The following is a 16,075-nucleotide window of genomic DNA, read 5'->3' as shown; positions in this document are numbered from 1 at the left end:
GATGTGCAGGACTAGGGCGGTGATGAATCTTCCAGGGGAAGCCTGTGATGAACTTGGCCAGAGGGCTGAGGGACTGGTCATGGGGGAGAGAAGGTAAACACATTTTTCTTCACTAGCTTCAAAGCCCTTCATCTGGCTCCCCCAGATGACCTTATTTCTTTTTCTTCTCCATTCTCCCACAGAGGGGATCAGGGGATAAGCAAGGGCCCATAGGCCCAAGCACTGAGAGAAACAGAGCCAAACCTATAGCTAATTAAGGTGATGAGGTATTCATTCAGGAGAAACTGAGGAGAGCTAACAGAGTAATGGACAGGGCAGGGAATAAGCACCGAAGAAGGAGAGCATCCACAGGGAAATGTAAAGCACAGCCTGGGCTCTGCAGTATCATGGCATGTTGGCTGAATGGTGCAGAAGCAATGGCAGGAGGGGATGAGGGAGACCTAAAATAGTTCTCAAATCATAGATTTTCACAGCATAGGACATGCCTTGGGTTCTGGTCCACAGTTTTCTTAGTAACTCGAAAGCCAAGATAAAGATACTGCTAAGCAAAAGTATTCAGGACAAGGAAGGAATGGCAGACTCAAGACAACTTCTCAGCTAAACAAGGTAAGCCTTTTCGCGGCATGGCTTTTGTTGGCTTCAATCTGCAAGAGGATTTTTACGATTATGAAATTTGGTCCAAGGCCTTGGACAAATCTCAATATTCACCTTAAACCATGAGAGACGATGGACTCTGAAAAACAAACAGGGTTCTAGAGGGGAGGGGGATGGGAGGATGGGTTAGCCTGGTGGTGGGTATTGAGGAGGGCACATTCTGCATGGAGCACTGGGTGTTATGCACAAACAGTGAATCATGGAACACTACATCTAAAACTAATGATGTAATGTATGGTGATTAACATAATAATAATAAAAAAGATAAACTTTATTGGGAGTTTAAGAACAACTCTAGCCACTTGTTTACCAAAGAATTATTATAGTAGCTACTATCTACTACTTAGCCAACTAATTAGTAAATTAGTGATTGCTAACAAAGGGCTTAGTATAGTTTTGTTAGCAATATAGCCCTTTAAATGCACTATCTTATAAACATCAAGGACTTTATTTCTTTTTAAAGACTACTTTTTTTAAAGATTTATTTATTTGACAGAGAGAGATTGCGTGCAAGCACAAGCAAGGGGAGCAGGAGAGGGAGAAGCAGGCTCCTCATTGAGCAGGGAGCCCAATGCAGGACTCAGTACCAGGACCCTGGGATCATGACCTGAGCCAAAGGCAGACACTTAACCAACTGAGCCACCCAGTCGTCCCAATACTAAGGACTTTAAATGCACTATCTTATAAATCTTTACAATGATTCCATTCTAAAGAAGCTGTGGCATTATCCCCAATTTACCCATTAGGAATAAAAGCAAGACCTAGAGACATTAAGTCACCTGCCAGGGTAACAAAGTCTCTGAGGGACAGAGCCAAGGTCAGAACTGAAGTGCTTCCACTACAGGGCCTTTCCTCTAAGCCAGGAGTCAGGAAACATTGTCTGTAAAGGGGCCAGATAGTAAATATTTGGGCCTTGTGTGCAACATGGTCTCTGTCCTTGACTGTGCCACTGGAATGGAAAAGCAACCACAGGCGGTACATAAATACTGAGGCATGCCTGTTTTCCAACAAATCTTCACTTAATGGACACTGAAATTTGAATGTCATATAATTTTCTTTTTTTTCTTTTAAAGATTTTATTTATTTTTTGACAGAGAAATAGCGAGAGCAGGAACACAAGCAGGGGGAGTGGGAGAGGGAGAAGCAGCCTTCCTGCCGAGCAGGGAGCCCGATGCGGGGCTCGATCCCAGGACCCTGGGATCATGACCTGAGCCGAAGGCAGACGCTTAACGACAGAGCCACCCAGGCGCCCTGAATGTCATATAATTTTCAAGTGTCATGAAATATTGTTCCTCTTTTGACTTTTGCTCCAGTCATTTTAAAAGGAAAAACCATTCTCAGCTTGTGCACCATAAGAAAACAGGGGGCAGGCTGAATTTTTCTCCTCATGCTGTCGTCTGCCGACCCTGGCCTAAGTACTAGGCTCTCCTACCCTCCAGCTCATGTCACCTACTGGTTTTCTTAGGAAGCCCATAGATACTTTAGGACCAATCCTGTGAGTGTGCATATGCATGGGGTATAGGACTCTGAGGAAAGATCCGACAGAGATGATTCCTCAAGTCAGCCCTCAAAGGACTCCATCTGACCCCAGTTTACAACTGGAAAACACACCTTTCTTCCTTTCAGTTCCCTCGTTTGCTCTCTTCTGCTGAAATAAGCATTGATTCAGATCTCTGGGGAGGTTCTGGGGAGAGCAGCAATGACCCCTCCCACACAACATGGTTTTCTGCAAACACAAACCCACCGTGTCCTTCTTACCTGCAGGGTTTGGCTGAAGCGCTTTAACGGTGTGGCCTTCACGGGTGGGATGAGGTTTGCTAGTGACGTGACTCTGGAAAGGGGTTTGACACGTTTATTACTAGGCTCCTAGAGGGTTAAAAAAAAAAGGAAGGAAAATGTCAAGGTTAATTACGGACAACATAACTCCACCCTACAGTCCAGTCCCACTCCACAAGCTACTCCTACCGATCTATGGAATATAAACAGTGCCCCGTCTCACTCCAGCTGTGTGGAGATGACTTGGCTCAGGAGCCAGGGAAGGGGAAATGGCAGGGGACATCAACAGAAGCAGCCTCTGGGCAGACAGCAAATGGGTAGGGTCTGCTCCCTACACTTCACCCCCAATATCTGCCAGCTTTTAATTCAGAAGCTTCCACTTAGAATCATTCTCCCTGGGGCGCCTGGGTGGCTCAGTTGTTAAGCGTCTGCCTTCGGCTCAGGTCATGATCCCAGGTCCTGGGATAGAACCCCACATCAGGTTCCCTGCTCAGCGGGGAGTCTGCTTGTCCCTCTTCCTCTGCCTCTTTCCCTTCCCCACCCCTTGTGCTCAATCTCTGTCAAATAAATAAATAAAATCTTAAAAAAAAAAATCATTCTCCCCAGTGCCTCCTGCAGAGAAAAGCTGCCACAGATTTCCCATCCAATGACCTGGTCAGGCAGTTGTGTTTTCATGCTTCTGGTTTCACCTTTTTATTTTATTTATTTATTTATTTTTAAAGATTTTATTTATTTATTTGACAGAGAGAGACACAGCAAGAGAGGGAACACAAGCGGGGGGAGTGGGAGAGGGAGAAGCAGGCTTCCTGTGGAGCAGGGAGCCCGATGTGCAGGAGCCCGATGTGCAGGAGCCCGATGTGGGGCTTGATCCCAGGACCCTGGGATCATGACCTGAGCCGAAGGCAAACGCTTAATGACTGAGCCACCCAGGCGCCCCTGGTTTCATCTTTTTAAAAACCCTTTCTCCATCTTGCCTGAAGCCACTCCCCAAATTTCTTTTATGCAATGGGGCTTTTCTAAAGCACAAGGAATGATTGTTTTATCAGTTCATTAAGTTAAAAAAATTTTTTTTCTAAAGGAAGTTCTTCTATTGCTGGGCTATTTAAAAAGCATCTTTGTATCTACAGTATATTTGAAATGCACCTATGAATACTTATAAATAACAAACAGGAAGAGAAAATGTACAGAGAGAAATTCCTGCCGTGCACATCTGTTTTTATAATTCATACAGCCACAAGTTTTGAAAATCACCTCCACATAAAACATTTGCAAATCTGCAAGTTACCCCAAAACAAGCTGATGGGTGTGGCCATTCCAATGTCTTTGCAGAGGAGAATTACATAAAAACAATAGGCTGTGGGAAAGAGGGACATGACAGACAAAACATTTTACAAAGACAAAGAGAACAGTTACCCTTGCCTTCCCAAGTTCCATCTGACCTGCTGTAGATGCTGGACAGCACATGAAGATACCAAATTTTGATGAAAAAAGCCAAACTTGCCAATTGCTGTAGTGAACCTCAACCATTTCCAGAGGAAGCCTCAAGATGCTCCTATTTCTTTTTCAGCCATTGCTTTCAAAGTTTTGAGGGGTAAGGCAGAACTTCAGATTCTCCAGGACATCCCTGCAGGGTGTTTTGAACATAGTAGGTACTTGGAAAAATCTTGCCTGAATTTGGAATTTGCCGAGAAACTCTCATATCATTTTGTGCCCTTGCCAATCTCAGATGTCAGAAGCCGTCTTGGAAATAGACCCGATCCTTCTGGCATTTAAATAGAAACATTAAAAGACTAAAGAAAAAAAAGTGCAAAACAATTCCACAATGTTGCCAGGATTGACTTCATGATTTCTCGAAGCAGTGAAATACTTTTCCAAGACAGAGAATGAATCTGGGCTGCCAGGGACCTCTCCAGCTTCTTGGCATGCTGAGCGGAACAGACAGTAGGAAACTCTCCGAACACTGGGGAGGCTCAGTTCCAAAATGCAAGGGATGAATCTCTCAATATGAGAGACATCACATTACTATTATTGACGTGCTGAAGAGGAAGATCCAATAGCCCTTCTGCTTCTAGGTGACAATGTCCTTCAGGGATGCTCCCTGTCCAGTGCCTGGCTCCTGAGCATCTGTGCCCAGAGGAGGATTTTTAAAATATTTTTTATGTCAGAGCTGCATCACCAGCATACTAAACACACACACGCACACCCTCTTGAGCAGCCCCTGAATTTCTCTAATTTAGCTCTGGCTTTGGGCTGGAAATGCCAGAGTTGTGATATCACCACCTTTGGTTGTCCAAACTGCATTGCAGCAAATGGTGGTGGTGGGGAGGGTTCATGGGGCAGCAGGACTTGGTCTCAGATGATCGTGCAAACACCTCAGAGCCCGGAGACTCCCAGATCTCCATTTTTCTTAACGGCTAAAGGTGCTGGATCACAGATTCTGTATCAGAATGGGGAGGCTGAAAGACAAATGCCAATTGGTTCTCTTGCTTTAAAAAGGGGCAGGGAGCATCACGTGCTTGGCAGGATGGGGGAAGATTCAGTTCTGTTCCACTTGCTGTGTCATCTTTTCTAAGGTTCTGCTGACTTTGCTGTATGACCCAGTCCACGGGTGTTTACGCAGCTACAAGATGTATGCACAATGCAGATGCCAGCCCCTCTGCACTACATGAGATTGTAATTAAAACTCTTTCCTAGGGCATTGCCCATTTGGAAGTAAACATCAGGCTGCTCTCTGGCAATCTGACATTCCCAAGTAACGAACAACTGAAGCAGAAACCACTGCTGCATGATTTAGTGCTGTGATCCAGTAAAGCAGGCAGGTGCAATTTCAAAACCAGAACATTTATAGGTTGTTGGATCTATGGTGGAGGCTTTATGCCTGACCCACATGAGCCAAGTATGAATTATGGTGTTCTCCTTGAGGGCTTCAGTGAGACTAGGAGATTAGAAAAATTCTTGGCCTAATTTGATTTTTCTTTTCCATTTACTCAGTATGTCTCCAGCTACATTTTACTGCTATCTAAAAAGAGCCCTCGGGGAAAATGTTTCCAGATTCTAGTTAAATAGCTCTACTGAAAACTAGCAAATGCAATTCCAAGGATGCTTTTGGGTTTTACAGAGAGATGACAGAATACAACCTGCAGAAGCTTCCTAGTCCAACAACTCAGCTGCCAGACCAAGCTGGGCAAAATCGATGCTAAACCCAGACACAAGATATCCTGTTTCAAGTGCAGACACCACCCCCACCATGCAATTTTAAGAAGGGCAGGAGGGCATCTCACTAAAAAGGTTAAAAAGCAGAAAAAAGATAAAGGCATTGAGTATTGTGTGTAGGCAGTATTGTCTGTATAACAAAATTTTGTTTTGTCTTTTCTAGGCCTTATAGGTTTTTTGTTTTTCTTGTCTTATTGCACTAGCTAGGGCCACCTATATATTATTGATTACAGGCTGAGAGAGTGGGTATACTATAATTGATTCTAAAGTGATTATTATGAAGAGTTCATCATTATGAATTGTGCTTGCTGAGAGCATGGAAGAGATACCGTTTATCAAGTAGAAAAAGTTCCACTCTATGATAAGTTTGCTGTGAATTTTTATAATGAATGAATACTGACTTTTATCAAATGTTTTCTTGTTATCTTTTCAGAGGACAAGGAAAGGGAAAAAAAGAAGGGAGAGGGGCAGGAAGGGAAGGAGACAATGAAGAGGCATGGAGGTCACATATTTTCATAAATGTATTGGCACAGCAATTTAAACCATCTTTTGGGCTTGACTTACAAAGGGGAATAAAGCACTCCGTGCCATTTTATTTTTAATGTTAGATTTTATTTTTGTTTTTTTTGAAGATTTTATTATTTGAGAGAGAGAGGGAGAAGCAGACTCCCTGCTGAGCACGGAGCCCAACGCAGGGCTCAATCCCAGGGCCCCGGGATCATGACCCAAGCCAAAGGCAGACGCTTAACCGACTGAGCCACCCAGGCACCCCTAAGGTGAGATTTTATTAAGTAGATTTTACTACTCCTTCGCTAGGGGAGACAATGGTTTTCTTTCCTTCTCCTCATTCTTATCTCCCAACAGGTGAAAAACCAAAGCAGGTTACATGCATGTAAGGTTAAGTGCCTATCACATCAATATGATCTAGCACAACTATTTATTCCTTCAAAAATGATTCCATTCTAATAGACGTGGCATATAGGAAATGATCACTCATTCTCCTTGCACTTCATTTTTGCAGCTAGAGTGGTGTTGGGGAGCAATAGGAGGGTGTTCCTCATTGTGTTTGTAGGTGCCATGAGACTACCTTCACTCAGCCACAAACCCAGCCCAAGAGGGACCAGAAATGCCTTCATCAGTGCAGGACTGACCACTCTACTGCAGGGCAACACTGCTCTTGGCTGTTACACACCTGGCCAGGAGCAAGGGAGAGGTGAGAATCAGCTGTGCTAGCAGAAGCTTCTGCCCATGGGTTGATGGAGTCAGAAAAGTCTTTCAAATGCTTGAGGACACCAGGGAAGCCTTAGGCAGGGCTCCATCTCTGTGGAAAGAGGAGGTGTGCTAGGAATACCCAGTAGCCCTCTAGGAGGCTTTCGTCATCCTCAGTGAACAGAAGTTACAATCTCAGAGTGGTTGAGAAGCTCTCGTATTATGAAATAATAGTAATAATAATAATAAAAAGCTCATATTTCGTGCAGGGACTTCTCTCAATGCTTTACAGATATCTACTAATTTATTCCTCCTAATACCCCTGCAAGGTAGATACTATGATGATCCATATTTTAAAGATAGAGATAGAGATACGGAGGCAGAGGATGAGCTATGTGCTTAAAGTCACTCAAAAGAGGTGGCCAGGATTTAAACCTAGGCAGGCTGGCTCCAGAGCCCCTGTCTTACAGCTTTGTGTAAGGGGCCAGATGGTAAATGTTTTAGGCTTTGTGGGCATCTAGCCTCTGTCATGACTATTCATCTCTGCCATCACCCTTAAACAGTATGTAAATAAATGAATGTGATTATGTTCCATTATAGACACTAAAATCTGAATTCCACAGAGTTTTTACATGTCACAAAATATTATTGTTTTGCTTTTTTCAACCATTAAAAACAGAAACGATTCTTTGCTTGAAGACCATAGGAAGTGGGCTATATTTGGCCCATGGGCCATAGTTTGCAGACCACTGCTCTATACTACTTGCTGGCTTTATAGGGATCATTTCCTGCATCAGCTCTCCTCAGTCTCCGCCTTTCTGCTGTGACATACCCAAAGACTCCCAGGTACGGCACCCTCCCAAAGCACACTTAGACAGTCTTCAAGCTCTGGAGATGGTGTAGGCTTGATTTGTTGATTCATTCTGGAGCTGGGTATTCAGGGTCCTCCGCTGGTAAGCAGGGGAGATACCTGACTTATCTTTATGTGAGTAAGCCCTATCCTAACTACATTTTATTGTCTTAACTTTCCAAATAATTCAGCCCAAGCATGACACAAACTTTCCCTGACCATTGATGTATACAAATAAGGGACAAACAAAATGATAGGATGCCTGGGATCTGCTTCATAGTAATACAGGAAGAGGGAGCAGGGATGTGTAGGAAACAAAGCTGACCACAGGTTGATAACTGTCAAAGCTGGGGGCCGGGCAAAGGGATCTCAGTATACAGTCCTGCCTGTGGCATACAGTCAGACACTGGATAATACAAAGGTTTATTTTAATGGACAGAGAACCATTTTGCAAATGTATCAGTGAGCAGACAGATGCCATCAAAGATTTGTACTTCAGCTGTTAGTCAGGGTCTGGTGAGAAAGGATACTGAAAGAGACAGATGACAGACATCATCTAGAACTGAACACAATTAGAAGAAACCTGATAAAATGAAAGAAAAAAAATCCCACTAGTGAATTTCAGTAACTTTCAACTAACATAGGCCAGAAGAGGGAAGGGTCTGTGTGGCTGGGAAATCAAAAGCTGGGAGAGCTACTTTGAAACGTTCAAACTTAAAGATGAGCAACCCCATGGAGAGTCACCGACCCAGCTGCCAGACTCCCTGAAGTCTGCTCTATTCTATTTTTTAAAAATATTTTATTTATTTGTCAGAGAGAGAGAGAGAGAGCACAAGCAGGGGGAGTGGCAGGCAGAAGGAGAAGTAGGCTCCCCACTGAGCAAGGAGCCCAATGCGAGACTCAATCCGAGGACCCCGGGATCATGACCTCAGCTTAAGGCAGACGCTTAATTGACTGAACCACCCAGGCGCCCCTGCTCTATTCTATTGACTGGTTTTTTATTTGCTCTCATCAAGAAACCATCAACAGGCTGCCAATCATGGGACTCCATGACATAAAACAATCTATGGAGTTCCACTCTGATGTAGAAACATACAGAGAGAATAGGAGCCATTCAAGGCCAGACTGCCCGGGGAGGGGACACTTCTGTTCTGTGGTATTTATTTTATGAGAGTGCTTCCCTTTCCCCGATTCTGCCTCCCCAAATTCATGTTTTACTCTCCATTCCTACAACAGCACCATCTTCTACTAAGAAGGCAAAGACCTCCCATCCTTGCCAGAGCCTCACTCCCACTCTGCCACTCTCCAGGTACATAAATGTAAAGCACGTGACCCCATGACTGTCTTGACTTGACTTTACCACCCGCATCCTTAGGCCCAAAGGCTGGTTCATGCAGTCTTACGGTTTATGCCCAAGCTTCTCACCCTTCAAAACTTCTGGGTCACCACAAATATTATGGTGTTCTCACTTCTGTTGACACCTCCTATTGCCAAGGCCTTCCCACCCTTTTGGGGTTTTTCACTGACTTGCTGGCCAGTTTTTTCTTTTTTTTTTTTTTTTAATTTTATTATGTTATGTTAGTCACCATACAACACATCATTGGTTTTTGATGTGGTGATCCACGATCCATTGTTTTCGTATAACACCCAGTGCTCCATGCAGTACGTGCCCTCCTTAATACCCATTACCAGGCTAACCAATCCCCCCTCCCCCCTCCCCTCTAAAACCCTGTTTGTTTTTCAGAGTCCATAGTCTCTCATGGTTCATCTCTCCCTCCAATTCCACCCCCCTCATTTTTCCCTTCCTTCTCCTAGTGTCCTCCATGCTATTCCTTATGTTCCACAAATAAGTGAAACCACATGATAATTGACTTTCTCTGCTTGACTTATTTCACTTAGCATAATCTTCTCCAGTCCCATCCATGTTGATGTAAAAGTTGGGTATTCATCCTTTCTGATGGCTGAGTAATATTCCATTGTATATATGGACCACATCTTCTTTATGCATTCATCTATTGAAGGGCATCTCAGCTCTTTCCACAGTTTGGCTATTGCAGACATTGCTGCTATGAACATTGGCGTGCATATGGCCCTTCTTTTCACCACATCTGTTGTCTTTGGAGTAAATACTGAGTAGTGCAATTGCTGGGTCATAGGGTAGCTCTATTTTTGAATTTTTGAGGAATCTCCACACTGTTTTCCAAAGTGGCTGTACCAACTTGCATTCCCACCAACAGTGTAAGAGGGTTCCCCTTTCTCCACAACCTCTCCAACATTTGTTTCTTTCCCTGTCCATTTTTGCCATTCTAACTGGTGTAAGGTGGTATCTCTATGCTACCCAGAGCAATCTATACCTTCAATGCCATCCCGATCAAAATTCCAATGACATTTTTCAAAGTGCTGGAACAAACAATCCTAAAATTTGTATGGAATCAGAAAAGACCCTGAATCGCCAAGGAAATGTTGAAAAAGAAAAACAAAGCTGGAGGCATCACGTTGCCCGATTTCAAGCTATATAACAAAGCTGTGATCACCAAGACAGCATGGTACTGGCACAAAAACAGACATATAGACCAATGGAACAGAATAGAGAGCCCAGATATGGACCTTCAACTCTATGGTCAAATAATCTTCGACAAAGCAGGAAAAAACATGCAATGGAAAAAAGACAGTCTCTTCAATAAATGGTTCTGGGAAAATTGGACAGCCACATGCAGAAGAATGAAACTCGACCATTCTCTAACACCATTCACAAAGATAAACTCAAAGTGGATGAAAGACCTCAATGTGAGACAGGAATCCATCAAAATCCTAGAGGAGAAGATAGGCAGTAACCTCTTTGACATCGCCCACAGCAACTTCTTTCAAGATACATCTCCAAAAGCTAGTGAAACAAAACCAAAAATGAACTTTTGGGACTTCATCAAGATAAAAAGCTTCTGCACAGCAAAGGAAACAGTCAACAAAACAAAGAGGCAACCCACAGAATGGGAGAAGATATTTGCAAATGACACTACAGATAAAGGGCTGGTATCCAAGATCTATAAAGACCTTCTCAAACTCATCGCCCAAAAAATAATCAAGTCAAAAAGTGGGCAGAAGATATGAAAAGACTCTTCTCTGAAGAAGACATACAAATGGCTAATAGACACATGAAAAAATGTTCATCATCATTAGCCATCAGGGAAATCCAAATCAAAACCACATTGAGATGGCCAGTTTTTTTTTTACTCTTGCCTGTGCCTCCTCCAAGCCATACTTTTACTTCAAGTGGCTCCTATCCTCCCCTCTGGGGGACCTGACAGCCTGCTTTGTAGCTTATCCCTCAGAGACAACACATTCCTGCAGGTTCTCCTTCCTAGCTAATGTTTTTCTAACTAAATGACTAAAAATGAGCCTCATTAAAAAAAAAATCTATCTATGGGGCGCCTGGGTGCCTCAAGTCAGTTAAGCGGCTGCCTTTGGCCCAGGTCATGATCCCAGAGTCCTGGGATCAAGCCCCACATCGGGTTCCTTGCTCAGCAGGAAGACTGCTTCTCCCTCTGCCTCTGCCCTTCCTCCTGCTTGTTCTCGCTCTCTCTCTAATAAATAAATTAAATCTTTTTAAAAAATCCATCTATCTATCTATCTATCTATCTATCTATCTATCTATCTATCTATCTATCTATCTATCTATCTATCTATCTATCGAGTCTAGCTCTCATACATTCTAGCTGGGTGATCTCAAGCAAGTTACTTACCCACAGTCTCTTCAACTGAAAAATGAGGAAAGAATCCTCCCATAATGCAGTAGTGGGGATTGTGGCTAAGAGCTATCACTTAATTCTGTAAGAGTTTATAATCTATGTCAGGCACTGGGTTGACTGCGTTACATGATTTACTTGTGGCATCTTCAGAATATCCAACGAGAGAGCTAAGATCATTATTCTCATTTTACAGATGAGTAAGCTGAGGCTCAATGAGCATAAGTAGTTACACAGGTCACCTACCTCAGGTGGCAGAGGCAAGATGGGGATCCTATCCTGGACCACACACCTCAGCTACACTATTCCGCCCAAGAGACAATGATAATGAGTACACAGCACATTGCCTTGTGAAAAGCAAGCTTTCCATGAACAGAGCCTAAAATCGAACTCACAAACTGGTATGATTTTACTAGATCATTTCTCCTCCCCTTCCCCTTTGCCACTAAGAACAGGTGAATTTAATAATCACTCAGTGTGTGCATTCTCTTTTTTAAAGAAATTGATCTTGAAATAATTTTAGATTTATAAAAGAGTTGCAAGAATAGTACAGAATGTCCCCGTGTACTCTGTACCCACCCCTGATGTTAACATCTTACATAACTATGATACGTTTATCAAAACTATGATACTAACATTGCTACAAGATTACTAACTAAACTATTAGAGGATTTACTAGGATTTCACCAGTTTCCCCGCTAATGTCCCTTTTCTGTTTCAGGATCCAATCCAGACTTTCACGTTATATTTCACGGTCATATCTCTGAACTTTCCTCCAATCTGTGACAGTTCCCTGGTCTGTCTTTCATGACACTGAAACTTTTGAAGAGTATTGGTCAGTTATTTTGCTGAATGTCTCTCCATTTAGATCTGAGGTTTTCTTGTGATTAAAATAAGATTATGCATTTTTGTGGGCACCTGGGTGGCTCAGTTGGTTAAGCATCCGACTCTTGATTTCCACTCAGGTCATGATCTTGGGATAGTGGGATCGAGAGCCCTGTGTTGGGCTCTTCACTCAGTGGGGAGTCTGTTTGAGGATTCTCTCTCTCCCTCTCCCCCCACCCCTCCCCCTACTCACAGGCACTCTCTCTCTCTCTAAAAGTAAATAAATCTTAAAAAAAAAAAAAAGGTTATGCATTTTTGGCAAGAATACAACAGAAGTGACTTGTCCTTTTTGGTACATCATATCAGGGTAACATTATCTTATTACTTACTTACCATTTGGTTAAGGTGGTGGTATGGGTTGAACTATATACCCCTAAACAGATACGTTGAAGTTCTACCCCCAAACCTGTGAAAGTGACCATTTTTGAAAATAGGATCTTTGCAGATATAATCAAGCTAGGTCATACTAGATTAGAGTGTGTCCTAAATCCAATCACCTCTGTCCTTATAGGAAGGAAATTTAAAGACACAAAGGGAAAAGGCAATAAAATGACAGAGGCAGCAACTGGAGTGATATATCTAAGCCATAGAACACCAAGGATTGACAACAAATACCAGAAGCTAGGAAGAGGCAAGGAAGGATTCCCCTGCCGGTTTCTGAGGCCAATACCTTGATTTAAGACTTCTGGTCTCCAGAACAGTGAGAAATAAATTTCTGTTGTTCTAAGCCACCCAGCTTGTGGTACTTTGTTACAACTACCCTAGGACACTAATACAGGTGTTATCTGCTGGATTTCTCCTTATAAATTTACTATTCCCTTTGTAATTAATACATATATGGGAAGAGATATGTTGTGACTATATGCATCCTTTTAAATCTAACTGTGTGAGTGTTTATATAGCATTTGCAAAATTGGCTTCACTAAAGTGTACATCTGTCACCCTGGGGGGATGTGTCTTGGCTGAACAGGGAGAACCAGAAGGCTGATCCAGGCAAAGTACCCAAGAGAGTCAGTGTTGGCTGGAGCGGGCAAGGAGAGGGGCATAGTGGACCACAGGGGCGTGCAGGACATGGAGGCAGCAATGAGGAGGCCTTCATAGAGCCGTCTGAGCAAGAGGACTGGGGCTATAGGAACACAAAGCTTCTTTGGAGCCTGCAAGTGACTCTTCATCTTATTTTCTTGTAAATAGAAAAAGACAATAATGAAATAATGGTTTCTAACTCTAAAATTTCCATTAAGTGGTTTTTTGTTTTTTCTGTTCTCTCTTCCCTGGCACAGAGCTAACTGATCAGGTATCATCTGTTACCAGAAGTTGAAAGGCAAATAATGAGGCCCAAATTCCAACGGAAACCTGGCTTCATTGATTAGGCCAAATGCATTTCAGAATTATTGGTTTCTAACCCGCAAGGTGAGCAAAAGGTCTTCAAACTCAGAACTATAATTTTCCTTCAGAGATGCTTATCCATGGTTTCAACAAAAGGGCTACAGACTTTGTGGACTTTGACAAACCACCAGGAACAGCTCCTGGAGGGATCCCTGATACCTTCGTCTTGGCTAATCTCAAAGATGGAGGCCACACCCTGTGCTTATTCTCTCCAGCTGTGGGTCTGGTTGCCTTGCCCTGTGCATCCAAGGGAGATTTGATTTCCTCTTTGATGAAATGGCTCAACTCTCTCCATATCAGATGCTATAAGAAAAACATCTCAATTTCTTAAAAAAAAAAAAAAAAGCCACGTGGGTGTTTTTGTTTGTTTTTTATTTATTTATTTTTTGTACTTTTGCTTGCTAATGGAGAGTAAGGAGAGCCTGGATAAATAAAATTCACAGACCACTCCGAGTTTGTTCGTCTCATGGCCAAGCTGCAGACAGCTTATTGGATTGCTATGTTGAGAATCCAACAATTTCTCCAGCCTCCTCTCCTGGAAATGCTAAATAGCAGATGATGATAGAGATGTCACAAGATGGTCTAGGCAAATCCACAAATTAAACCATCAGCTCTCGGGGCCACAAAACTGAACACATGAAGGTTGGAGAGATGATAATTATTCCCTGAACATCAAGTCTTCTCGGCCTGTGCCAGTCAGCACCTACGGCATCTGGCCGAAGTCGGCCTGAGAGGTGGCTGCTTTTGGGAAGCCTTGATAAAGGGGGAGACATCAGGGGGACATGTGACTGAGCTAAGACAATGCTGGCATGAACCTCTGAAAGCCTGCTCAGTCCCTGCTCCAAACAGAGCCTCCCATAAAAAGCAAATAAAAAAAGAGGCTCGAAAGAAAATCACATTTTATGACAACTTCTGTGGTCATCCCGGCTTCATTTCCTCCAGGCCTCCCCGTTTCCTTCAAGTCTAAAACACATGTTGGCAAAACGCTATAGCTCCCTAATGTTCATATAAACTAAATGGCAAAATGAAGGGAAGGAGGGGCGTGGGGCGAGGGAGATGGATTTCAGCCAGTATACCCTGCAGAAGCAATTAATCTTACTACAGACTCTGAGAGGGCTAATGTTCAGGGCAAACCATTTTGTTTCTGAGGGCAGACGTCAAGCAACTTATTATCTTTATTCTTCTGATTATCATTGAATTTGTGCCCCTACACTGGAAAAATAAGCTGACCTACTTGTCTGCCATGGGGAAATTCATTTTTGCTGAATGACGGTGATGGGATAAAAAAAAAAATGAACCTTGGGAAATAATTCAGTAAAATATGGGACTCTCTCAGAGCTGAAGCAGGCAACAGCAGCCTAGGTTACGAACATAATCTCTTAGCAGTGCTGGTAAAATAAAACAGAACCACTGTTTCAAGACACTGTATTTTTGGCAAATGTTTCCACTCCTCAATTATTTTCAAAGTTATTCGTTTCAGTCAACATTATAAGGGTAAGTCAACATTTGTCCTGGCAGCAAGCCCAAATTTGTTATTTTATTAGTCTGCTACTGGTTAAATTGGCCCAAGATTAAACACATCTAATAAATAGCCCTAAAATTTTGGAGTTTAGTAGAAGACCACATTCAAGTTCTCTTACACAGGATGTTACCATTAACCTTGGGCAGAGGGGAAATGTACACCCACATCCCAGTTAAGTTCCTTTTAGCAAACGCCAGCCCATCTCCTGAAACTCATTTTGGTCATGCCCAGACATGGCACTCCAGACCTTCAGAGAAAGAGGAAGCCAAATATTTAGCTCTCTCTGCAGTCCCTGGGTCCACATCTGCCTTCTGAACGTCAAGCAAAACTCTTACTTTCTCGAGGCAGACAGGGCCAGATGCTCGGGGCTGAAGTGCTTCATGAGTTTGACCTCCTAAAAAAAGTCTCAGGGCTTCCAGCAGGGTCATGCCTTTGTGGCCCTGAAGGGAAGGCAGCTCTGGGCCCAGAAAATATTTTCTCACAGTCAGATTCAGGTTACGCATTTTTCACAAGAACGCCACAGAAACGATGTGCCCACCATGCCACACCCATCTGGGGGTCTAGAAAATGGGGTCAAAGGACACACCTCTGGCTGCGGAATGCTAACAAGGTACCCAGAGGTGGCAGGGGTGGCCTAATCACAGGCACAGGGCCCAGAGGAAGGCCTCCTCTGTGGTTCTGGGGTTTTGCAGGCAGTCATTTCCTACTGACTTCTTGGAAACCCTTGGGTAGGATATAAATTCTGCATTTGTTTTTCTCTATAAAAGGGAATCCCTGGCTTCCCCTTGGGCTGAGTTGGAGGGGAAGGGGGAGGAGAATGCCACTGGGGATTCCACC

The 16,075-nt window shown here is 43.3% G+C and overlaps 1 protein-coding gene across 5 annotated transcripts in view; it reads right to left on the bottom strand.

Annotated features, from left to right (window-relative positions):
• ARHGEF3 (Rho guanine nucleotide exchange factor 3) overlaps positions 1 to 16,075 on the bottom strand; it is a 297,522-nt gene that overhangs the window by 38,701 nt on the left and 242,746 nt on the right. For 4 of the 5 annotated variants that reach the window (XM_034997541.1, XM_034997540.1, XM_034997539.1 and 1 more), the window contains one exon: positions 2,413 to 2,520. In XM_034997541.1, the coding sequence (XP_034853432.1) occupies positions 2,413 to 2,520 (108 nt within the window). Of the gene's footprint in view, positions 1 to 2,412; positions 2,521 to 3,843; positions 3,967 to 16,075 lie in introns of those variants that run through there. The other variant, XM_034997543.1, reaches the window with a different exon arrangement.

This window comes from Mirounga leonina, unplaced genomic scaffold (genome assembly GCF_011800145.1).
Source record: "Mirounga leonina isolate KUSES-001 unplaced genomic scaffold, KU_Mleo_1.0 Mir_94, whole genome shotgun sequence".
Classification (NCBI taxonomy): Eukaryota; Metazoa; Chordata; class Mammalia; order Carnivora; family Phocidae; genus Mirounga; species Mirounga leonina.
The sequence above is the reverse complement of the archived record's forward strand: the minus strand, read 5'-3'. Positions and strand labels throughout refer to the sequence as shown.